At 37.0% G+C, this 26,137-nt stretch overlaps 3 protein-coding genes across 4 annotated transcripts; 1 reads left to right on the top strand and 2 right to left on the bottom strand.

The window, feature by feature from the left end:
- Nucleotides 1–5,238: 5,238 nt before the first annotated feature.
- LOC105050331 (U-box domain-containing protein 18) lies at nt 5,239–7,702 on the top strand. The gene has a single exon (XM_010930303.4). The coding sequence runs from the start codon at nt 5,340–5,342 to the stop codon at nt 7,374–7,376; it is 2,037 nt and encodes a 678-aa protein (XP_010928605.1). The 5' UTR covers nt 5,239–5,339; the 3' UTR covers nt 7,377–7,702.
- LOC105050330 (probable receptor-like protein kinase At2g39360) lies at nt 7,640–15,231 on the bottom strand. The gene is made up of 8 exons (XM_010930302.4): nt 14,814–15,231; nt 11,535–11,579; nt 11,314–11,442; nt 11,116–11,229; nt 10,092–10,310; nt 9,906–10,021; nt 8,095–8,355; nt 7,640–8,019 (listed from the first exon to the last, which is right to left on the bottom strand). The coding sequence occupies exons 2-8, from the start codon at nt 11,545–11,547 to the stop codon at nt 7,768–7,770; spliced, it is 1,104 nt and encodes a 367-aa protein (XP_010928604.1). The 5' UTR covers nt 11,548–11,579; nt 14,814–15,231; the 3' UTR covers nt 7,640–7,767.
- A 7,219-nt stretch (nt 15,232–22,450) lies between these two features.
- Nucleotides 22,451–25,458, bottom strand: LOC105050332 (caffeoyl-CoA O-methyltransferase). 2 transcript variants are annotated; one of them, XM_073242462.1, is made up of 7 exons: nt 25,291–25,458; nt 25,134–25,215; nt 23,693–24,288; nt 23,533–23,612; nt 23,149–23,293; nt 22,930–23,061; nt 22,451–22,845 (listed from the first exon to the last, which is right to left on the bottom strand). In XM_073242462.1, the coding sequence occupies exons 3-7, from the start codon at nt 23,783–23,785 to the stop codon at nt 22,552–22,554; spliced, it is 744 nt and encodes a 247-aa protein (XP_073098563.1). In that variant the 5' UTR covers nt 23,786–24,288; nt 25,134–25,215; nt 25,291–25,458; the 3' UTR covers nt 22,451–22,551. The 2 variants fall into 2 exon arrangements, with proteins under 2 accessions (XP_073098563.1, XP_019707600.1); XM_019852041.3 differs by having other exon boundaries at nt 23,693–24,001.
- Nucleotides 25,459–26,137: the final 679 nt, after the last annotated feature.

Raw genomic sequence — 26,137 nt, 5'->3', positions numbered from 1 at the left:
TACCGGCGAGAAAGATGGCGCTGGAGATATGCGCGAAAAAGCTAATCCAGACCCGTACGTGCTGACTTGTGGCAGACCCATTGACCACGGAGCATGCTCCCCACGTGGAGGGGCTGTCCCATCCCCCTCACTCCTCAAGTGGATGCATCTCGAAGAGGATGGCATTAAACAATCCACGGTACGTAGGAGCAACTTGGGATGCTATTGAATTCTCCAACCGCCCAAGCACTTCCCCTTCCCCTCATCCAACGACATCCCCAGGGACAACGCTTTTGGTCGGCGACATTTTTTTTTGTCTTTTTCTTTTTTTTCCTACCGTTGCAACTAGGAAACCAGTCCAACGTGCGGTGCGAATCAAGCGTCGTAGGCTTGGAATAAGAGGCCAATTTTAGCAGAGGTCTTGGGATTCTTCCTTCAGGTGGAATCAAGTCATTATTTATTTATTTTGAATAGAATAAAAAAAGCAATAATCTTCCTCAAATTTATTAATGACATATATACAATATAAAATTATACAAGATCAAAATAATTGAGAGAGCAGTACATAAGCAGAGCAACAACACTCCCCACCACATATCCCAACAAAAATACATGAAAAAAATAGAAGAACCCATTTATGACAGAACCCCTGAAGAGAAAGACAAATCCATAGAGCTAGAATGCTGCTCCCAAAATAATATGGGTGTTGAGAAAGATAGAGAAGAATCGAGTCATTATTAAACTGCAAGTTCTCGTGTTTGTATTGCCACGAATTCAGTCTCTCTCTTGAAGCCATTTTTTAGGTGCATGGGTGGTAGAGTGGTACACCTTTTATTTTTTATTTTTGGATAAAAGTATCACCCGGCCATGGTTAATTGGTTCCATGGATGAAACGAAGTGTAAGAAATCAAATAGTCATAGATTGCCCGAAGGAACCATGGCTTGAAAATTTGCAGTAATCTGCTAATTTTTTGGATTTTTTTTTTTTCAAGTCATTCAGCGACTCAGAACAAGAAGCGCATCAAAAGTGCACCCCCTCTAAATGCAACCTAGTTAAATTTTTTTCACAAAAATACTCGTCAACTGTTGCTCTGTTCATCTGGTAGGTTTTCTTCTTTTTAATGTAATTATCAACCTGATAGTTGGGACGCATTCGCATGCCTTATAAATGAGAAAATAGATTGATCCTTTGGGTTTTAGGGGACACATGTTCGATGATACAATGACTGAGAGAAGAGAGAAGAAATTGAGAAAAGAGATTGATATCACTCCTTTGGGTTTTACAGGACACATTTTTGATGACATAATGACAGAGGAAGCAATATATGGCCTCGGGCGCACCTAAGCTTGTCCGAGACAACTATTGCTGAAAGTTTTTTTTTTTTTTTTTGCACCTTTACGGATTACAACATTCAACGAATAATTTCTTCAAGAAACATTCAATGAATAAAAGTATTGCGAGGATAAGCGTGACTTGGACAAGACTTCTTCATCTCAGAAAAGAAATCAAAATTTTCTAGAATTGCAGAAAATAATATTTTTTAATTTCAAAATAAGTATTGAAGTAAGAAAATCAAGAAATAACCGGCAAGCCACTATAAATTAACTAGAAGCAATGAACTTAAAATGACAACTGAAAGTAAGATCTAAGTTATTAAGATAACTAGTTGGAGTCTCTTTAATTGAATGTCTTGACCCAACCAAAGTCACATTAATCCTCATTCAAGCTTCTCATGTCTTCACCACATTGTACTAACTTTGTGCATCACCTTTTGAAGTTATACACAAACAAGAAGGATCTTCAAGTTGTCAAAAAATTGCCATAGAGTCACAGCACAAAAAGAGAGATATAAAGTCGTGTTGCGGCTTTTTTTCGATAGATAGTCGATAGTCAGTCTAAAATCGATTAGAAGCAGCATCCATTGGTAAGCAAAAGAAGTATCGGAAGATGATGTGCCGTCGTCGAAAAAAATACACATAGTCAAGGCCGAGACTGAGGATGGTGAGGTTGATCGGAGAAGGATGGTGCTAGGCTTCGTTTGGCGCCAGAGTGGAAGGGCCTACAAAATAAATCCCGTCGAAGATGGCTCTGACGAAGATCCTCCGACGTTCAAGTCAGTAAGATGGCTTAAGGTGAAATAGCAACAGAGTCTCTGGATTGCAAATAGTGTGTGTACTTGGAGGAGTCTCCGCTTATCTCTATTTATAAAGAGAGCAAAATGAATAGTGAGAGGATAGATAATCATGCCAATCATGTCTTATCGCACGGTATCGCATAATACCGCGTGGACATCTTTAAATATTGATGGCAGGTGTGCCTTCTACTCGACACACTTATGATGACGGACGTTATCGGATGTGGGGTGTAATAAATGATCCTGTGTGCGCATTTAATGAATTCGTAGCATCCCATCATGGTGCAAGCTAGCCAACCAGAATATGGTGTCGGAGCAACATGATCTTGATGCGGCCTGTCAGAATGGCATGGCGGTCATGTTCGGTGTTCAGCTAGTTGGCAGATGTCCGTGTTGTCGGAGTCGACAAGATAAAGCCATGGGGGGATGGTGCCCCATAGTCCAAGGATGTAGTCGATCGTACACCAAATATAAAGTTGATTATAGGTCGAGCATTGTTCGGCATAGTAGGTCATGGGTGGCATGTAAAACCTAGTCGGCTTTGTGCTGACCAGGAGTATGCTGTCTTTAGTCGGTCGGATTTTCACGATGGTGACCGACGTCGGTCCTCTCAGGCAGGACTCATCAATTCGAGTCAGATTGAGTGGCAGTAGTTTAGTTGATATAGCTCCTCTAATCAGTTCGGAGATGAAAAGATTTAGTAGTCAGCTAAGCGATGGGGATCTACCCCAACAAGTCGCATCATCAACAACTTTCATGAAGAGAACTCAAAACCTTCTACTTCAATTCAATGTGACGCAAACGAGGGTTATAAGGGGTGTGTAGTATTCTAAAACCTCTAACAATAACTAGAACTTGTGGATGCTCCTACAATTCAACTAGAACTTATAGAATAACTCTATTAAGACCTTTAGAAATAAATCCCATATTTTAAGACACTTCTACATGTTAACAATTATCCGATAGTGATTTGTATGTTAATTAACTGTCATCCAAAAACTCCAAAGTTGACTTGCATTAAAATACCCAACCAACTCTAGATTTTTGCCATTCATACCATTACAATGACATATTTCTTACCATTAGTATGATTTGATGATCAGATTATTATTTCATAATCTTTTGAACGTGCTAACATAACTTTCATATTTTGTAATGGCTTTTCCATCCAACCTCCACCGACATGGTTCGCATTGCATTAGAAAGTTTCATCGACGAAGGCCATGTTGAAGTAATCCAATAATGCAATTTTTTCAACGTTATTTTTAAATAAATTTCACAGAATGTTGCTATATATGATGCATTTGAATATTGTTAATATTTAAGTTTCTTAGGTATCTAGAGTCAAGTGTCTAGCCATCAACATAGACTCCTTGGCTTGCATCTAGAAGCAAAACTATGGCTTGCATCATTTGCATAAGCGAACAAGATTCAAAAAATAGTTAAGATATGATCAATAACATTTCTAGTACAAGGTTGTAGTGAGAAGTTGGCCGCATCATGTTTTTTCCTCTTCTTTTTCTTTGCTTTCCTTCTTTTGGTAGTGCTCCGAGGATGTTAAACTAGGGCACCACCTTGCTTGCTGATTAAAAGAAGGAAAGAGATATCTTATTTGAATAGCTTTCATCTCAAGAGTTCAAACACTCTTATCATCTATGATTGTCTAACGCAGAACAATTAGTAAAAAAATGCAAAGGACAAAACCAATTCACAACAAATCATTCTATATATAAGTTTCCAGTACAATCAATCAATGATTATATGTTTTGAAGAATAAATTGATGATTCTAATGGATCGAGATCTCAATATGCATTTTCATTAGTGTTACTCTCATCAACAAGAAGGATTTTGGCAAAATAAAATGCATGTCCACCTTTGGCTGCCCAACTTTTTCCAGAACTCTTCTATTTTTGAAACTGAATGCACGATCACCAACACCAACAAGATATTTCCCTTTTTTTTTTTTTGGGTCATAAAATGTTCTCAGCTGGAAGTGCGAGGCTTTAGTCTGAAAAAGCTAAGCAACATAAGTTATTTTCTCCTAGTAGTTTCAGATTCTGACGCAATAAGCCATAACAACGTTACAAGCCACGACAGGGACATCAAAGATGCATTGGGTGATTTACCAAAAAAAAAAAAAAAATGCATGGGGTGAGAAATAAGACCAAAGGATTGAGACTAATATTTTATATATAGTGAACTGGCTACATGCAGGCTGATGGCACGCATCATTGCGGCAGACCACGATAAAAGTCACACGTATCCGTTGGTCCACACGCAATCCGACTGCGTGGCCTCGCGTGTAAGCCTAGTCTTCCTCCCGTGGAATATATTAACAACAAACAGAGCCTACCAAGCAGCAGTCTAAATCACCCTCCCAGCTTCTGCCACGTATATTTAGATAGCAGCAAACCATAGAATAAAACGCACAATCATGTATTCCGTGTAGACCCCACCGCCAAATCCCACCGCGGCTCCTGTCACGTGTCCTTCCTTATTGGACGAGCTTAATAACTGAATTATTGAATAGCTCCTGTAATTTTCGCTTAACGGCGACCTCGTCATTAATCTTCCAAGGAAACAATAAAGCACAACTGGCCTCGTTCATTAAATGCGCTCCACGAACAGAAGGCAGCTAATCTGAAGTTTCTCACTCCGGACACGTTTCGTATTACATCCGTGTCGTGATCTATTTCGCCAAAAAGCTGTGTGCTGTTTGGAGCGAAACAGCTTAGCGACTCTATGTCGGCCGCACGGACCCCGCTGGGCCAGGAAAAAACAAAATCTTCCCCTTGACCCCAGAAACTCACGAGCCATCATGCATCAGCCCATGCTGTCGTCCGTATTGGACGCCACGTGGCAAGGACGGTTCGTGGGCCCCACGTTCCCCTCGTCGTCGTCCTTGCCCTGGTGCCGTACTATCCTTCGGCCTAATGATATCTGTAAACGCCCGCCATCCTCGAAGCCTCCCTCCTCCCCATCTCAAATCGCTCCACGTGTCCAAATACACGTGTCGCTCACCCCCTGGTACTGCTTCGGCTTCCGGGGCTCTAAAGCTGACACGCGTCGTGTATCGAAACCCCCTCCCTAGCCCCCGCTTCCTATAAATAACACCCGGAATCCCCCTCCAACCGCCATCCTCCAGTAAAAAGGCAAAATTTAGTTAGAATCTCTTCTCAATCCAAGCTCGACTCTCTCCTCTCTTTTTCCTTTTATTCGACACAATGTCTCGTATACCCAAACGCCGGATTCTAACTCTTCCAGCGATCCATCCCTGCGAGTCCGTCTCCCCCGCCGCCCTCCTCCACGCCCTCATCGCTCTATGCCGCGATATCGCGGCCCATCGCTCCCACGCCTTCCCAATTCACCGACGAAGCGCCCGCGAAACCATCCGGCAGGTCGGCGCCATCCTCGAATTCCTGGACGATATCCGCGATCGCGGAGCCACCCTTCCCGGCTCCGTGGTCGTGAGCTTCTCCGAGCTCCACGTCACTCTCCAGAAGATCCGGCACCTCCTCCATGACTGCGCCCGGCGGGGCACCCGCCTCTGGCTCCTAATGCGGTCAGACCGGGTGTCGTGCGATTTCCGGATCCTCATCCGGTCAATCGCCACCGTCCTCGATGTCCTTCCTTTGGAGTCGATCGATGCGGCGCCGGAAGTCAAGGAGTTGATCCGGCTTGTCAAGAGGCAAGCGTGGAAGGCGGCAATCGAGACCGACCCTGCCGACAACCGGGCGGTGCGGAGCGTAGGGTCGATGCTGAGCCAATTCAGGAATGGTGTCGCTCCGGCTCGAAGCGATCTCAGGCGGCTGTTGGAGCACTTGCACATTCGAAGCTGGTCGGATTGCAACGAAGAGATCGCATTCTTGGAAGAGGAGATCTTTGCAAGCCCGGATGATGACGATGATAAAGTGGCCCTCCTCGGTAGCTTGATGGGATTCATGGTCTACTGCCGCGTGGTTCTGTTTGATGCCATGGACGGCAACAGGAGCGATCACAAGGAATGCAAGCTCCAAGAAGAAGTCATCGAACATCTGTACCTAGAAGATCTGCGGTGCCCGATCTCTCTCGAGCTCATGACAGACCCTGTAACATTGGCTACAGGGCAGACCTACGACCGCGCATCGATAGTAAGATGGTTCAAAGCCGGGTATCTCACATGCCCGGTAACCGGCAAGAAGCTGGCCGGCACAGAATTAGTCCCCAACGTGACAATCCGAAAGCTTGTCGAGCAATTTTGCCACAGCAACAACATATCAATCACCAACGCAAGCGTCCAACAGAAACGAGATCTCGCCAGGACCGTCTCACCCTTCAGCCCAGCAGCAGCAGGAGCCATGAGAATGGCTGCTGCTTTCCTGGTTGACAAGCTCTCGAATGGACCAAACCTAGAGAAGCACAGAGCAACTTATGAAATCCGAAAGCTTTCCAAGTCCAACCTCTTCTACAGAGCTTGCTTGGTGGAAGCCGACTCAATTCCATGGCTTCTCTATCTACTCTCCTCAGGAGATCCTTCGATTCAGGAGCATGCAGTGGCTGGCCTCTTGAACCTTTCCAAGCATCCTCAAGGTCGCAAGGCTATCTTCGAAACTGGCGGCCTAAGTCTGATAGTTCATGTCATCAAAACGGGTTTAAAGATGGATGCCAAGCAGAATGCAGCAGCGGTCCTCTTCTACCTTTCATCAGTTGAAGAGTACCGAGTAGACATTGGAGAAATCCCAGAGGCGATTCCAACACTCATAGGGCTGTTAAGAGACGGTGCATACCGAGGAAAGAAGAATGCCTTGGTTACTTTATTTGGACTGCTTCTGCATCATGGCAACCACCCAAAGGTATTGGCAGCAGGAGCAATCCCGGTTCTCGCCGATCTTTTGCAGACCAAAAGGGAGGATCTTGTTATCGATTCTGTTGCGGTTCTTGCGACAATAGCAGAAAAACAGGAAGGAACAAATGCAATTTTGAGGTCTGCTGTCATTCCTCATGTTGTTGAAGTTCTCCGGTCCACCCCATCCCGGTCTACAAGGGAGTCCTGTGTCTCTATCTTGCTGTCTCTGTGCAACAATGGTGGCTCAAAAGTGGTGAGTCTACTAGAGAAAATGCCTTCACTTATGCCATCACTATACTCCCTTGTCACAGAAGGCTCTCCTCAGGCTGGTAAGAAGGCCAGGTCACTGCTCAATCACATCCACAGCTTCCAAGAGCAAGGCCGCCATGCCATTTTGACACAACCAATCCAAGATGACATTGTTCATGCACAATGATATAGTTCTCTACACCTAATAGAGCACTGTTCTTTCATTCATCTGAGGTCTTTTGAGCTAGCTCCCAGTACATATACACCAGAGTCTAGATTTTTTTTCCAATTCTCAATTTTATTTTGTTTTGATCTCACCTCGGTTTTTATAAGAGCTGAGATCATGATCAGTTTTTATAGAGCATTGATACCTATAAATGTACGTGTATATAAGGGTGTGGTATCCTTTCTTTTTTGTAATAATATGCCTTGGACCAGAAAATACCACTGTTCTCTTATTTCACTTTTATACCTTAATAAATGTAGCTTGTGCTACAAAATTTGTTACTGTCAGGATAACACTTGATTTATATTATCTCACACATCAGAGTAAACATCTGGAGTAACAGGGTATAAGATCATGTAATACTGACATAGTAGGCCTCACTATCTCTAGTTGAAATTTCCAGTGCTTTCTCTAACCTTGTCGAAATTTCCAGTGCTTTCTCTAACCTTGTGACAACATTCTCCATTGATGGTCGCTGTTGTTTATGGCCAGTGCATGACAAAGCTAGCTTGAGGACAATTTCAAAAGCCTCCGTTGAGTATTCCCCATTTAATCTTGGATCAGCAAATTCAAAAATATCGCCGCCTTTGGAAAGAAGTTTGGCCTGGGGAGTGTTAACTCTTGATCAGCTTGATGAGATTGGCTATAAAGAATAAGTACTATATAAATTATGGCTCACCATTTTATCCAGTGGCAATGGCTTTATCACATTCAAATTGATAACTGGTTTTCCTGAAAGGATTTGTAGCATTACTATACCAAAGCTGTATACATCTCCACCAGCATTCACACGGTGATTGTGCCGGTATTCTGGATCAACATAGCCAAAGGTCCCCCTCACTTCAGAGCTCACGTGTGAGACACCTAGGTCCATAACTTTAGATAAACCAAAGTCTGATAGTTTAGCTTCAAAATCCTCATCAAGAAGAATGTTAGCTGGCTGCAGAAGATGCAAATATCCATGTCAAAAACATATGCAACTACAATGGTATGAACAGCATCAACGATCATGTAACCATTCCAGGTAAATTTGATGCTGCTGTTATAGACGCATAATTTAAAATTACCATTCTCATATAGCTCAGAACATGAAAAGCTCAATATCTCATAGGATTCAAAAGGCCAACAAAACTAGAATTCAAGAAAAGGTGCCGGCTATCTCATCCCTCCTCTATATTATGTGATGTCCTTGCTTCTTACACCTCTCACCATTCTGTGAAATCAAAGTGGGCATTCTTTTGAACTTCATGTGAAAAGCAAGATGAACATCAAAAGCAGTTAGCTTTCCTTAGTTCACCGTAGGCATTACTGATTGCAATTTGTATTATCCAAAAACATCAGTTTCAGACAGCCTACCATATGTAATCTAGTTATCCAGTCATGCCATAGGCTTTTTTTCAGGGCGTGTAGTAGAGCTTAGTAACAGATCAAGGTGGCAATGCACTCCGTAAATTCTTACACCTCCTCAACAACACCATATTAATTAAAATCAAAATGAGAGCATTTCTCCAGACAAATAATCGGCCAAGCATAAACCTCAGACACACAACAAAACAGAATCTTCAATTCCTTACATCCATCCCTCTTAACATATCTCACTAGTAAACCTTATGCTACAGGAATGCAAAGGAAGTAGCAACTTAAATTTGATTCATAATGTTCTCAGAGGATGTTCCTCGCCGCTACCTTTTTCTCTAGATTATGCTAAACCAAAAAAATCAGAGTTCTCAGAACCCAGTGATCCGTGACACAGTTTACTAGCATATATCTCTGCTGGCTTACAGGTTAACTCATGCTTGTTTTCAGAACCTGTAAAAAAAGTTACTAGAATGAATTCAGAGGATTGCATTGGCCGATCATCAAATTGGGGCTACCAATCTTAAACAGTACTCTCTTTTTTTTTTGTTTATGTGAACGAAATATATTTAGAATTTAATGAAATAAATCATGAATTAATATGTCTGACCAGGTTCGACAAAAACTGGATGAGGGAAAGCAATTTATAATGATTGTTTGGCCAATCAACAGATAGATTAAAGTTTCTGAGACTTATGAGCAAAGGTTAGAGTGATCATAATCAGGATAACATAAAGCCAAAAATTATTTTCTTTTTCTCTTTCTTTACCAAGATTCAGCAAGCATCCTCAGACTCTAATGATCTATAAAGTTACCACAACAGTTTTTGATAAGTAACACCTGCACACTCAGTCCTGTGATGTTTATGGCTGAACATTAATAGAGTCTACATTAGTCATGCATAAAATTATATTGTCAAATCTAAAAACAAATCATTGCTTTGTGTATTTCAACAAAATCATATTTAGCATCTCACAATAGCAACCACCATTTGGTGTGTTTGGTTAGTTCTGTGATGTCTGAGTAATTCATAAACTCATGGCTAACTCATCCCAAAGGACAGTTAGACAAGTCTGCGCACAGCTGTAAGGTGATGTGTTAAATGTGTGCAATTAGTATGATTTGGCAGCCAACCTTAATATCACGATGAACAATGCAGCCTCCTGGATATGTATGAAGAAACCAAAGGCCACGGGCACTACCGATCGCAATCTCAAGTCTCTGAATCCATGAAAGTATTTTGTCCTTTCCTGTCATATGAAGTTATGCTCAGTATCTCATTTGAAAAGACTCAAGACCTAAGCTTGATGGAGACCATACCAAATAGCCATTCTGATAGATTGCCTTTGGAGCAAAGCTCATATACAAGGAAACATTGATCTTCTTCTTCACAATAACCTAGCAAAGCCACAAGGTTTGGGTGCCTAACATGTGATAGGCTCGTAACTTCCCTCACAAATGTCTCTGCATATCCATCCTTGATAATATGCTTAATTGCAACATGCCAACCATTTGAAAGCACGCCTTTGTAGACCTTTCCTGATATTCAAATAAGATGAAATCAGGTGAGAAACATAGAAAGATGATCAAATTCAGCTAGTATGTTTTACATTTCTTGAAAATTTTGCAAACATTAAGTTGCCTTAAGAATCCATACATAATGGCTATTACTTTTTCTTAGATACAACCCTAGTAGATGCATTTTTTAGAACAAGTTAGACAAGAATTACAATTTACAAAAGCTTATTACCATGTGACTGCATAACTTTTTTGGGTACACATTATCCATTACAAGCATACTCTTGCTGATATTGCAGAATAACTGCTGCATGATTGTTGTAACTGTCAATTATTATCTTTTCGGACAAATATTGAGATATTCCATGCAGATTTAGCTATGTAAGTATAAATCTGAATAGTGGATTGTCCAATAGCCCAGATGGTGTACCCTTACTCCACAGAGGAAAGATTATAGGTTCAAATCTGGCTGGTGTTGTTTCCCATGTATTTGACTTAGGTAAATTCTAATAGGTGATGCTCCTGCTAGTTTTCTTTTCTGTTTTTTTTTTTTTTCAAAAAGGGAAGTATATATCCGAATAGGAGAGTGTAGACAATGAGGAGAAGGCACATTCATTATTTTTGATCTTGCTATACATATACTGCCACATATATAAGTCCATTTTCATACGTTTTTGAAACAGCTATCTATGGACAAAAAATGTTGCACATTTGAAACATTTGTCTGCAAAAAAAAAATGAAGAATCCTTTTCATAATCTAATCATCAAATTCATTAGTGCAGCAAGTCCTAGTTTTTCTTGAAGCAAGTTCAAATAAACGCTCACCAGCAATGCCCTGGCCAATAAAGTTTAGATCATTCAGACTATTTGTGGCAGCATAGATCTCTTTAATTGGAATTCCTTTAGAAAGAGGCTCCCCAGATAGCAACTCTTTGGAAGCTGCAAGGATCATACGATAAGCATATTATGTAAAGGATCGACATCAGAAGTACAAATACTGAAGGCCATCTGAGTAATTGATACCAGAAAATGTGATAATACAATGATCTTCTTGAGTGGAATTCAATTTATATCTTCTTTTCAACATGCACCATGATATGATAAGTACTATGATTGCAACTCCAATGAGGGGCCCAATTAGCCCCCATACGCCTGTATCATATAAGAATTCTGAAAGAGATGAGAATTACAAAAAAACAAATTTGAAGCATGGGTCAGAACCTGAAGATGTTGAAGGTTTTAACCTGTTGATAACATGATATTTCTATGAGCATTACTTTGTTCTGTCTCTGCAAATAACAAGAGACAAAAGGAGACATGTAATTCCTAAATGGACAAGCAATTTAGCATAGTGATTAAATTGAAGATATGGACTGTCAGAAGAATAAAATATTTACAAATTGACAAGGGAATGATCAGCAATCTATGTTGATTAAAATGAAGCATATAATAATTTACATTCTGTGCAATGAGTAATTGCTAAAGCACTGTAAGGTCCAAGAATTTGGATCCCCAACAAATATACAAAGCTTAAATATCCAAGGCATAAATTACTCACTTGCCAAAACGGTTGTCCTGTCTAAGTTATTCTCATTCTGAGTACAGTTGAGGTGGGCTTATATTGGTCATGCTCGTTTACATGAATTCAGTGGCTTGCATCTGATCTGGCTCACACATATACGAGCCAGAGAAACATAAAAAGCTATAGCATTTAAACAAGGAATCCAATAAAATTCTTTGGCTTTGTAGTTCTGCCAAGAAAATCCATCAATTGCTCTTGTGAAGCCCTCAATTTATCACCCGAGAGAAAATATGGAAAAATCCATGCTAAAATTGACTCAATACGTCTTATAGCTCTTCTTACAAGAGAAGAGTTTTGTATCAAATTTTACGTATCAATGAATGGGTTTTTATTGTTTTAAATATTTTTAGGTCCTTGATTCTCTAAATTGTACCTTAACAAATGCCTTTATGAGGAATAAACATAAATGGCAAAGCTTGCTCTGAAAATAAAATCCCTTGCAAGCAAAATATTGAGCATATTTTCTTGAAGCATGTCTACTAATATAATTTTCCATGTTCTATGCCAGACAGGTACAGACACACAGTCACTTTCATATTTTTGAGTCGTATGTCTTCATCTGCATGGTGACCATTTCATAAAGCTTTTATACATCTTTAGAGTAAGACATCACTCACTTGATTTAGTCAATAGAAATTTATACAAAGACAAATGCTCTTAATTTGCAACTTCCATGTTCCTACAGCGAAGCCACCAGATCACATATAAGTCCCTTGTTGCTGGTCCCACTAAATTTGCACCATTCCCATCAAGCCGGTCAGGAATGTATCAAATCTTTTATTTTGTTAATTTATGCCATTCAGAAAACATTGCTGTCTCGCATCCTGAATCCTGATATGCAATACAAAGACACCCTAGATGCACTTTCCAGTAGTGATTCATATAGTATAGATTAACCCTTTAAATTCCATCATTAACAACCACAGGTTTACTTAGGTCTCTAATGTTAATAAGGAAACAAAATCCGCCCAAATTAAATTTCCCTGGATATGAAATTTTTTATTTCTATAAGGGAAAATATGGAACTGAATTTTATGGAATAGAATGTGAAGGAAATTCAAGTTCTACCAATAAAGATGTCAGATGAGGGTTCCACCTCCATAAAAGAAGAAATTTAAGATCCTTAAGCAGTGATGGAGCACATGCATGCAAGTATATGGCAAAATGACTTGCATCATATAGAAGAGCTTTGCATTTAGGTCCACATTCCAAGTATCATCTATTGCATTTTCAGAATCCCTCAGTCCATTGCTTTGAATTTTGAGTCATGTTTACCAGTAAATGCTCATTATCAGTCCTCAATGAACCTATGACAAAGCTGGCATTGCCAATAGCCTAATGAATGAACTTATTCTGATACCAAATGATGCAAATTGATTCCCTAAAGATTGAAAACAGAGATGGAGGTAAGGAAGGATGTGCGGCAACATTACTATCAAAGAAGTCAAAATGTTATTCACAGAAAGTTTTAAAGGTGCTAATATTTCAATAATCTAAGCACTACCCTCTATGCCCTTCCCACACTCCTCAAAATTAAGAAAGAAAGAAAAAAAGAATCTGTACATCAGATCAGATCTAGACCATAAGATACAGAAGATAACTCTACAATCAAAATAACTTAAATAACTCAAGTAATTCCTCAGAGAATTGTGAAAGACTTTTTCCAACTCAAAGGAGAGCTCAAGAGCCAGTTTACAACTCGAACCCAAGCTTCTTATATGGTGTTTGACACCTCTTTCAACGACATCAGTTATAAAGATTTTTTTCAGCACTGTCAGCTTGAGACATCACCCCACATGCAGCTTCAAGTTAGCTAGTTCTTGTTGTTTCAGGGAGATCTTTCAAATAGCAAATATTATAGGAGTAGTTCTTGGGCTCAAGTCCATTCCATGCCTTCAATTATGCTAAAGTATTGATGCAGTTGCAAAGCAAGTTGCAGCACCTTTCCATACTCCTCTAACTAAGAGTTTGCTTTCAAAAGTACTTTCACGAACACTCGACCTAAAAGCGGCACTTAGCAAAGACTCTCTGAAGCTCTGGAATAGTCTATCGGCATTTTTCACGAAAGTAAAGAATCTAAGCTGAGAAGACATTACAAAGGACTGAGAGAACAATATAGAGAATTTTTTTTCTCTGTTTTAAACATCTATATAATCAAGACATGAACTTGGTTCCAGCAAAGTAGGTAGGCTTAGAAATTTACCATGTCCTACGTCTACACCAAATAATCAAATTTCCTGATTTCCAAATGCCAAAAATAGCTTCAAAAGATCATGCTCCATGAGGCTAAATATCCTTCTATATGACTAAATTCAAGAGCACAGAGCACCTTACTCCCTCATATTCGTCTTACTGCATAAAGTCATCATATTTTGAAAAGTCCATGCCCAATGACAATGATTTTGAATAAAAATTCAACAGACACTGATATATTGACTCCAAAAGACATTACTAATTGTATCTTCCTATTTTTGGAATAGAATTTGTGTCATGATAAAGGATCCTGGAACTAACCACCAAATAAAGGTGAGTAAATTTGAAATAAGAAAAGAACATATTAGGGTGGGACGAGACTAAGCATGCAAATGGTCATATCTAAAACAGAACTGGAGCGTACGACAGTACGACTGCAGCCCATTCCAGATAATCAGAACAAAACTAAAAAGATGTCATCGATCTATTATGACTCCAATTTGATATAAAAGAAATGCTATATTGGTTAAAGAACATAAACATGCATTAACTTCAAGCCCAAGGAAAAGTGTGAATCATCGAATTGAGCTATGTAGATCGCCAAAATCATTTTCTCACTTCTCTAGGAAGAGAAATTAGTGTTCTTAATGATCGAAGAATATTCTACACGACGATTTCCAATAAGAAATAACTTGTCAAGAAGACAAAAACGAAACACAAGTTCGATGAAAAGGCTATGGACCGTTACCTTAAATGGTACTACCCTTGTTTTCCTCCATCTCCCCTCTGCTTATTCCTGCAAAGTAAACGATCCAAAACTCATTGAGAAAGACCTAAGATTGAAAGAGAAATAGATATTAGTTCTTCCTTCTCTCTATCTGCTCTCTCTCTCTCTTTCTTTTATCTTTCTTGGTTGTGGGTGGGTGAAGGAGAGAGGCGATTGGTGAGGGCCAGTTCTGGAGGCATCGTCTGAGGGTATTGGAATTAAAGAAAAGGTTGCCGGCCAATGGGCGGGAGGTGGAAGTCCGGAGAGGGAACGCATGTGCTGTGCGGGCTTCTCTGCCTTGTTGTGGTCGAAGCATTTGGACGCTGCTGGGACGATGGGTTGGCGTGCGAGAGCGAGAGCGAGAGAAAGACAACTGTAGGACGATACAAAGAGAAGCGAGAAACAATCAGGCTATGTTACTTTCATCTGATTATTATAATATACTCTTTTCCCTTTTTATAGTAATTACTAATTGATATTTACTGAGCTGCGATTATGTTTCTGTTGTTTTGTGACGCGAGCCCCATTACATAATTACATTAATGCGGAGCGAGTTTTCGGACGATGTTACCGGTGGGCCCATATCCATACAAAAGCTGGGTTTGGATATGGAACGTTTGGGCCCGCTAGCTTTGAGCACGAAGCCGGGCAAGGCTTGAACTTAAGATAAACCAGTAGACACGGGGTAACAATATATATATATATATATATTGTTAAAACTAAATATAATAATAATTAAAATTAATTAACTGATCTAATATTGAAAATTAATAAACTATAGTACAATAAAATTTTAAAATAGCTTATTTGCATGTATATAGTTATATCAATATATATAAAAATTAAATAAATATTAAAAAAAATATAAAAATAATAGACCAATAGAAGAGAGGAATCTTCAACAGCCTTATATGATGCCAAATTTCCAGCAAAGCACTTCCATAGCCATCTTTGTAGTTGGTTTAGGGTTCAAAAGCTTCTTCAAGTATTCCTTAAAAGCAAAGTTTAGAGTTTGAAATATAGAAAGGGAGAAATTAAGAATTGTCTTAGAAGGTTATAGAAAATATATATAGAAAATTATATCTCTTATGATCAACACATAAAGATTAATACATAACGAACAGGACAAAATATTCTTACATTCTATCAACAACAAACACTTGTATATAGTATTTAATTGTAAGTTCAAAATTCTATTAATGAAACATAATTTTACATGGTCTGGATATTCTTATACTTGATTAATCCATCAAATAATTCAAATAGCACTTGTTGCAATCAAGATAAACAAAAATATGACAACACCTATTTAATTCTTGCTTAATCAAGAAGCAAATCAAATTTAATACCTTGAATTTTTCAGTAAAAATCTATAATGCAAAAATTGCTTTATTAGATACTAATAGACAGAATAATATGAGGTCCTACAAATATTATCAAAAAATTGATATTATATTATGAATCAACATGTAAGCAATTTATGGATGAATTATTCACTTATACCTATCTTAATTTTTAAAAAACTTTCTTGTGCATAATATTGTGAATTGTGTTAGATGATTCAGCATTATTTAAACTTATAAATATCTTGAGACCATTTTTGCTGTTGATCTTGGATACTGCTACATATAGTTAGCCATGACTGAATACTGACTTTAGAAGATATAATCCTACATGAGAAAGAATTTAACTTTGACTTTTATTAATGGTCATTGCAAAAGAAACGACCAAGAAAAATTGTTTTCTCTGAAACTTAATAGACAGGCTGAAATTGGACAGAACCAAAGTCATTCAAAGAATAAATACAATATCCCTAATTTTTTTATCAAAAAGCACTTTGACTTCAATGATGTGATTGTCCAATCTAGTTATCTGCAATCTTATCCTATTGTATAATCCTCTAATTTGATTAATGTTTCTAATGAACATCACTGGCGCATCAGTTTTGAATCTTAACTTATGATTTAGAAGCCTTGAACATATAATGATATTTAGGAATTTTGATGAATAAATTTTTACATCCATGTCTAAATTTGAGAATTCTTTGCACATGTTATCAGAACTCAAATATTCTTTCTCTTCATTAGGAATTAATGATATCAAATAGTTATTCACAAACTCAACACTTTGAAGAGTTAAAGCAAATATTGTTCTTTCTTGGAAGAAATCTTCTTTTAAGATGTTCATCAACATGTTTGGATAAGCAAATTCCACAAGTTCTGTAAATGAATCTTCTGAATTATGAATGAGATAGCATATCATCAGAAATTTTAACTCTTTTTTCGCCGTCATTAGGTTCTCTAACCTCATCATTTTCTATGCTTAGAATCCATTTTGAGAATTTCAAAGGAAGATGAACCTGATTGAAGTCTCATGTTCTTAATTAAACACAAAAGCTTACAGAACTTTCACAAAGGAGAAGAATTAATGGTTGCATAAATAATATCTTAGAATGTAATGATATTATCTGCTATAATTATTCTTTTAAAAATATGACTTCAATAAATAATATTTATCTATGGCATCTCTGGCACGAAGAAAAAGTAATTTTTGTCAATACACAAAAATAAGATAAATCTATAATAATAAATCTAATTTTTAATTTTTATATTATTTAATTTAATATAAAATTTTTATTAAATTATAATAAATATTGCTTTATAGGTATTTACCATTTATCATTATAAATCAATTATCTTAGAGGCATAAAGATTTTATTCTACGGTCCAAATATTAAACACTCAAAATATTACTTATCAAACACTCAGAATGCCACTTGTTGAAAGATCACAAATGCTACTTGTCAGTCATTTGTTAAAACATTGCCAATCTGATCTTTTTCTTTATATATTATATTAAATATATTAGATTAGATCACGGCCGCCTATGCCCAACCTAGCCTACCTCTCCTCGTCCTTTTCCTCGGCTGGGTTTTGTTGTTTTCAGTCTTTTTTTAACAGATTTGCCTAACTGTTTAGGTTTTTGTTTCGGTACTGGGTCTGTGCATCAATTTTGAGGCTTGTGCACTCGTTTATTTGTTGCTCATGGGTTATTTAATCTCAGATAGTAGTTATGACAATTACTTTATTATACATAACTCAGCGCAATTCAATTCAAGTAAACCTTAGTCTCAAACTAGTTGAGCTCCGTTATATGGATCCGCTTCTCTCATTATGCTTGGTTAATATCTCAACCTAGCAGAATAGAAGAAAAGGATTTATAGTACTGACCCAATTAGTTTGAGATTAAAACTTGCTCGAATTATATATAATATAGTGATTACTTGATATATGGTAATGAATTGAACTATATTGGTTAGATAACTATAATCATCTTTTGAATTCTTTGTTCGCATGTCAAATCTATCATAGCTTACATGTTGGATATCTAGAGGAGTGTAAATGGGGAAATAATTCTTGGCAATAGAAAAAAAAAATACACAACGATACATTTTGTCATGGACAAGGGTTCGATCTGTCACGTGAGCATGTGAGATGTTGTTCGCTCTAATTTATGAGTCTCACGATTTTATCCTTTAAAAGACGTTTCATATGGAAAGGATTTTTTTCTCCTTATAAGCACAAGTCCCCTTGATTCACAACGTGATTATCGGTGCCCTCCACATTATTAGAGCCACAACACATCTTATTATAAAACTAATAAAGCATAACCTTCACTAACTTCCCCATCTCCGGCACCGGTACCGTATCCTCCAACCTTTCCGCAAGTCCACTCCCTTGGCCCTTACGAGCTATGAAAGATCCATCCGGAACACTAATCTAATGGCAAACGGTCGTCACATAGATACCTCTTCTTGAATCCCCAAAGGCTACACACACGAGCAGCCATTTCGTGGCCAACATCAAATCGACGCGGGCCAATTGTTGGGCCGGGCCTTCTGCTCGGTAGCATACTGGGCCGTGCACTAAGCTTTGGCCCAATGTGATCGTTCCAGACTTCCAGTGATCAAAGTAGCACAGGTCCTGTTGATAGAAGTTATTGACTATTAGTGCTCGCCTCTTCGGTGTGAGCTTGGCATCTTCGACAAACTTATAAACTGCTAAGACTGGACTGTCAGGATCTGGGTCATCGAAGAGCTTACTGAGGCTGTCCATAGTGACCTGGAGATTTGGAAATCCAGAGACCATAAATGACATCTGAGTCAAGACAAGCATTTGGCCATTCTTGAAGAGCCGATGGCCGAGGCATCCTTGCCACCCTGCTTCTGCTGCCCCCGTCAAATTAGTGTTAGAGCTAAGCACTATAACCTAACTCATATAATTGGGTCAGGTCATATCAAGGATATTATTTAGGTTGGGCAAGTCACAATCCGACCCAGTGACAAGCCATGCTGAGAGAAGAGAGGATATTCTACTAAAAAGGGAAAAAAAAAAAAAAAAGAGACAAGGCTAGCTGAGACGTAGCTTATGTTGTCTGTTTTAGTAACATTATTCAGAGGATGGACAGCTTGCACCACCAGTTTATTACTCTCTCTCTCTCTCTCTCTCTCTCTCTCTGTCTCTCTTCCTTTTTCAAAAATGTTTTTATCTTACCAACCTTTCTGTAAAGTCGTCACTGGCAGAAAGAATTTCCATTGAGATAAGGTTCCAAAAACAGGTACAGAAGCTGATATGAATTGGCTTGAGCTACAGGTGGTAAGGAGTTGGTTTCGTGAAATGAAAAAAATTATTACAAAACGGAGTTCGATGGATCCAAATCCAAAACCGACCCTCTCACCTACCAAATGTAATTGGGTCGGGTGTAGCCAGAGGTAGTCAGGTCATGCTCAAAACCTGACCCATAGACAAGGTTAGCTAAGTGACCTATGCGATGATGCCACCTACCATTAGATCGCTGGAGGAATGGAGAGCTCACAACAAATTATTCAGCATTTTTTTTTTAAATTTTTCCCACCAGTATAATAGGACGAGATGTGTTATCAATGTAGACGGTAAAGGTGGAGCTCTTTTCCTAAATAATATAAAAAAAATTTATTTATAAAAATAATTCAAAACTTAATTTTTTTATCAAAATAATGCAAAAGGAGAAAACGCCATTTTGAATGGCGTTTTCTCCTTCCACGTCACCCCTATTTTTTTCCACGATGGCATCATCCGAAAAAAAAAAAAAAAAAAAAAAAAAAACGCCACTTAAAATGGCGTTTCTAAAAACGCCATTAAAAATGACGTTTTCCATTTTTCCCACCCAAAAAAAAAAAAACGAAAAAGTATGGGAAAAAAATAATTTTTAAAATTTTAAATTAATAAATAAATTAAAATTTTAATTTTGATTGAAATTTAAAATATAAAAATTTGAATTTGTAATTCAAATAAAAAAATTAATTTAAGATGATTTTTTTTCGAATTATTGTTTTTTTAATAACAAATCGAAAAAAATTTTAAAAAATAAAAAGTGCTATTAAAAAATCAAAATTTTAAAAAAATCAAGAAAAATAAGAATTATAATTTGAAATTTAAAAGAAATAAATTTTTTAAAATTAATTAAAATACAAATATCATTTCAAATTACTTTCTCAAATTAAAATTAATTTATTTAAAAAATATCTGAAATAAATAAAAAAATAGCCTAAAAAAATTTCATAAAAATAGAAAGAAATGAAAAAAATAAAAAAGTTATATAATTATAAATTTGAATAAAAAAATTAAATTTTTAATTTGAAGTAAAATTTGATAAAAAAATAAATGCATAAAAATGTGAAAAAATGTGAAAAAAAGAAATTTAAAAATTAAATTTTTAAAAAAATAAGAATTTTAACTTTAATTCAAATAAAAAATATAATTTCAAATTACGTTGTCCATTTCAAAATAGTTTTTAAAAAATTATCTCAAGAAAAGGAAAAAAATATTGTAAAAAAATAAAAAATACCTTAAAAAAGAAAAAAAGGAAAAAATAGAATTGAAAAAAAATAAAAATTATAATTCTAATTGAAAAACAAAATTTTAAATTTTAAATTTTAAGAAATAAAAATTATAATTGTAATTGAAATAAAAAATATATTTTAAATAAGTAAATTAATTTAAATATAATTGTTTAAAAAATATTTTAAATAAAGAAAAAAAATACGTAATAGAATGCCAAAAAGATAAAAATGGAAGAAAAGTAAAATTATAATTTCAAATTATAAAAATTATAAATTAAATTTAAAAAAAAATATCATAAAAGAAGTAAATAAAAGAGAAAAAATGGTAATAAAATAGAAATTATAATTATAAATTAAAAAAAATTTAACTTTAATTTAAATTAAAATTTATCATTCAAATTACTATCGTCATTAAAAAAATTAATAAATAAATTTTAATTAAATTTATTTATTAAAAAATTATAAAGAAATAATTAAACAAATTATGAAAAAAAATTTAAAAAAACTAAAAAAAAGTAAAGAGAAAAAAAAAAAAACGCCGAAGGGAATGGCGTTTTTCTCCTTTCCCCCCTTCTTCTCCCCTTCTCCCTTCTCCCTTCTCCCTTCTCCCTCTTCTCCCTTTTCCGGCGTCTCTCCGACGGCACGGCGGTGAGCTGCCTCCTCTCTCTCTTCCTCTTTTTCGTTAGCCACCGGTGTCAAAAGGTCGGTAAAAAAATATAAAGAATAATTTTGAATTAAAAAAAAATTCAATTTTAATTGAAATAAAAAAAATCATTTCAACTTACTTTTTTTATGTTTTTCGAATATTTTTTAAATAAATTAATTTTAATTTGAAAAAATAATTTGAAATGATATTTTTATTTCAATTAATTTTAAAATTTTTATTTCTTTTAAATTTCAAATTATAATTTTTATTTTTTTGATTTATTTAAAATTTTGATTTTATAATGACACTTTCTATTTTTTTAATTTATTTTTTGAATTTTTTTGATAAGAATTTGAAATGATGTTTTTCAATTAAATTTAAAATTTTTATTTCTTTCGCATTTCTTTCTCTTTTTTCTTTCTCTATGATATTTCTCATTATTTTATTTTTTAAAATTTTTTTAGACATTTTTAAAAAATAATAATTCGAAAAAAATCATCTTAAATTAATTTTTTTATTTGAATTACAAATTCAAATTTTTATATTTTAAATTTCAATCAAAATTAAAATTTTAATTTATTTATTAATTTAAAATTTTAAAATTTATTTTTTTCTCATACTTTCCCTATTTTTTTCTTTTATTTGGGTGGAAAAAATGGAAAACTAAAAACGCCATTCAAAATGGCGTTTTTAGAAATGCCATTCAAAATTACATTTCTAAAAACGTCATTTTTTATCACGTTTTCTTTTTTTTTTTTTTTTCAGAATGATGCCATCGTGGAAAAAAATATGGGTGATGTGAAAGGAAGAAAACGTCATTCAAAATGGTGTTTTTTTCTTTTACATTATTTTAATAAAAAAGTTAAGTTTTGAATTATTTTTATAAATAAATTTTTTTTTTATATTATTTAGGAAAAGAGCTCATAAAGGTGGATGGATAGACAGGGCACGAGGTCAAACAAATAGGTAAAGAGTTGGTGAAGTCTCTAATCCAAAGTTGCACTACTACTTTGTCCTGCGCTTTCCTCTTCAATCATCAACATCCATACCAATCGACCAATTCATATTGTGACCACGTTGATTTTTGACAGCTGAACAGAAATGGTGAGATTTTAAATAGAAAAGAAGCTAAACATGAAGATGACAAGGGAAAGCAGCAAAGATGAAGGATTCATATATAAGACTATCGCCGATCAACTAAGACGACGGCAAAGAGTAAGGCCATCAGCAATGGACAGCTGACAAATCTCGACACGAGGATCGGCTGCGACATACTTGTTGAGCTCCAGAATGGGGCCTCTGAGGCGTCGAACATGGTCGGGGAGCGGAGCTTCCGGCGGAGCCGCAACCGATCCATTCCACAGGGTGTTGTCGTACCCAATCACACCCCCTACTCTCACCAGCTCCAGCACTCGCTTATGGTAGTTCAGGTAGTTCTCCTTGTCTGCATCCACGAACACGAAGTCCAGGGATCCTTTGTGCTTTTCCTGCCACGCCAAAGAAACACAAATAACTAGCAACCATAAAAACCTTAATAAAAGAGTGAGTCCATCGTGTTCTCTCTTACGTACGTCGTGCACCATTTGGTCTAGCACGGGCAAAGCGGGTCCCTCGTGGAAGTCGATCTTGTGGGCCACCCCAGCCTTCTTCAACACAGGGAGTCCAAGCTCATAGTTCTCCCGGTTGATGTCAAACGCTAGTATCTACATTAGATTACATGACGACATTTGTGTTTGTAGCAGTTCTTAATTTATACTCATGGTGAAGGAGATACGATCGAAAAGAAATACCTTGCCATCATCAGGGAGGGCGAGGGCAGTGGCAAGGAGGGAGTAACCGGTGTAAACACCGATTTCCATGGTGTTCTTGGCGTTGAGCACCTTAAGCAGCATGCCCAGAAATTGCACCTCGTCGGCCGCCGCCGCCATTCCATTCCTAACCATATAATTGGAATCCTTCAAGTATATCGGGAGGTAATGTGATATCGTACCGTTATGGGGCTAAAATACTTCAACTACCTATTTTTTTAGGGTATTGTTTGATCATGCGACAGTTTCATTGTAAAATATATTGTTTGTTGAGTAACTCTAAATCTTTATCCTAAAGGGAAAATTTTAGAATCTAGATTTGAATGTAGAGGGAAACATTCTGAATTGATGCAGATATATGCTTACCAGGGGTGCTTGGCCGTAACGAGGCGGAGCTCTTTCATACACTCAGGCTCGCGAGGGTACACGGAAGTCTCCAGTATGTACTGCAACAGGGGAAAGAAATAGATATATGGCATAAGAAACACAGAGAGAGTTGGGCGAGGTTGGGAGTCTTGTGTGATGCCTGATAGAGGGCGTCGCTTTTTAGGAGGCTTTTCTGAGCATGGTCCGTGGGGTTCTCCTGCTCTCTGCTCTCGTCCTCAGGGGCGTTCGCCATTGCTCTGTTCTCGTCTGGCTTCGCTTTGGAGTTGTCGGGAATTTATTTGTTTGGAAATGGAAGACCATCCCTTCAGAGAGGGCACCAACAGTCTCGATTAACGAGGTTAATGCGGCTCTGAGTACGAGTCCTTCGGAAGCCACTTGGAAACTCCGATCATATCGCCGTCTCTCTCTCACACACGCATTTAGTAACCAATCTTTCCCTCAAACAATTCTTTAGAATTCAAAAAATATTTATCAAAACATATTAAATTGTGGCAGCCCATTAATTTACTTTATTGGATATATACACTTAAAGTAGACAACTAGGCATCCTATTTTGCATGCGGGAATTAAAAATCCTTCTTAATTTTTCGAGATTGGAGAACCGTGGAGAACCGGATTCGTCATCATGCTTTTTAAGTGCAATATAGATTAGGAATACGATTCTCCTACCACCCAGTATGCATGTATTGATGATGCGTCCATTGATGTCTCCATCAGTCACAAAATCGATGCCGCCTGTCTCGAGAATAATAATGGTGTCACCATTTTTTGTGGCCAATGCATCGTTAAAATGTACCCGGATTCTCTGCGGTGCACCTAATTTTTTTTTACTGTACATTATACCATACGATACACAGCATATTATTCATCGTGCAGTGCAATGGACAACTACATATAAATACATATTCGTTATATATGATCATGTGCGACCATTCGTAATGTGATGATGTGCGACCATTCGTAATGTGATGGACGAAACATGCTGTGCACCGTATATGCAAATGCATGTTCATTATGTATAATTATGTGCGGCCATTCATAATGCGATGATGGATAAAATATACTGTGCATGCAAGGTGTGGTGCACAGCAGAGGATTCATGCAAAATTAAAAAAATATATAAAATTTTAAAATATTAATTTTTTTTGATAATTATCCATCTAATATGTGGGATAGATGGAAAAACCACCTTCATCACCTTCCTCTTATAAATTCATCGACTCTAGGAGTGGAGGTGTTTTTCAACGAAGGTGACTACGTGGTGTGCAGAGAACATACAATACTTTCAATAGGCCTGGGCAAACAATAAAATTCAGCATAGACCTTGGACCAACTTGTTTGCATCCTTGAGAAATTACTAGACGGACCGGATTTACCGTGGACCTAGGATTAAAACATCCTAGGTTGATTCATTAAACCTTAGGACAAAATTATTAGATGGGTTCATTTCACCCTATACGTCGGTAGATCAGGTCCACCTAATAATTTCACCTCGGTGTGGCCCTGTGCAACTACTACATCAAAAGGTCCAAATGCACGACATAATACCACCCCTAATCTAGATGGCATTCAAAGTATACCTTAACACTAGAGATTGGCCTTCAAATATTCATGATATCTGAATAGCTTGGAGGAGGAAATTTGACCTATCAAGTAGAAGAGCTGCAGAAGAAACTCAAGAATCTTTAAAAAGAAGACTTGTTCTAAATGTGCTATTGTTCAAAAAATTCTACATACCTTCCATAGCTGGTTCCGCATTTATAGCCCGAACAACAGAGACCGTCAGGAAAGGTTATGGAGAACCTTACAACCACTGCTTTAATGTTCCCTTGTCCGAATGTCCTTATGTAGGTTGTGCAGGTGCAAAAGAAAGGAGCTAGCTGGAGCTGAATTCACTGACAAGGAGGTGGCTGCCAAAGAAAGAAAGAAAAAATCTCTTTAGGAACCATCTTCAGGGCTGTGCCACTAATTGTTTTCTTGAATGTGATAACGAACGATGTGATTTGCCCTTTAGCTCTATCAGTAGTCCATTGGAACTTTGCTATGTGGGTTTTATATGAGGTAGTTTGTTCAGGCTGTGAAGAATTATGAGGAATTATCGCGATTGTGAGCATATCAGAGAATAATTGTTGACCTCCACCTTATGTCCCAAGGAATGATTGCAGATCACCTGACTGCAGTTGCTGTGGAAGTTTCTGATATTTGATGGCTACTTGAACCAAAGCTTTCGAACAATAACATTCCGACAGAAACATTGCTGTCTGATAAAAGAAAAGATGTGCTGCCCGACCAGTAACTTAAGATGAGACCAGATAGAGTGCGATCGAGTTAATGTCATCTAAAGTGAGATGATGGAAATGCATGAAGTTGTCTACCTAGATGCAAACGAGAAAAAGGATTCTGGAGGAACCTTTCACCTCTCCGCACAACCCAGTAATAGATGCAGAGTACAAAAGATTCATGTGTTCAAAGATGATGTTCTGTTCTGAATAACCAATAGGATCCAAATACCTGCCTTTGATGCCATATTTAAGAAAATGGAACCTGTTTTCTGCAAAATTACTGATGAACGCAAGAGGAGAAA

The sequence above is a fragment of the Elaeis guineensis genome, chromosome 8 (assembly GCF_000442705.2).
Source record: "Elaeis guineensis isolate ETL-2024a chromosome 8, EG11, whole genome shotgun sequence".
In the NCBI taxonomy this organism is placed as follows: domain Eukaryota; kingdom Viridiplantae; phylum Streptophyta; class Magnoliopsida; order Arecales; family Arecaceae; genus Elaeis; species Elaeis guineensis.
Note: the sequence above shows the minus strand (reverse complement) of the source record. Positions and strands in the feature narration are given on the sequence as shown.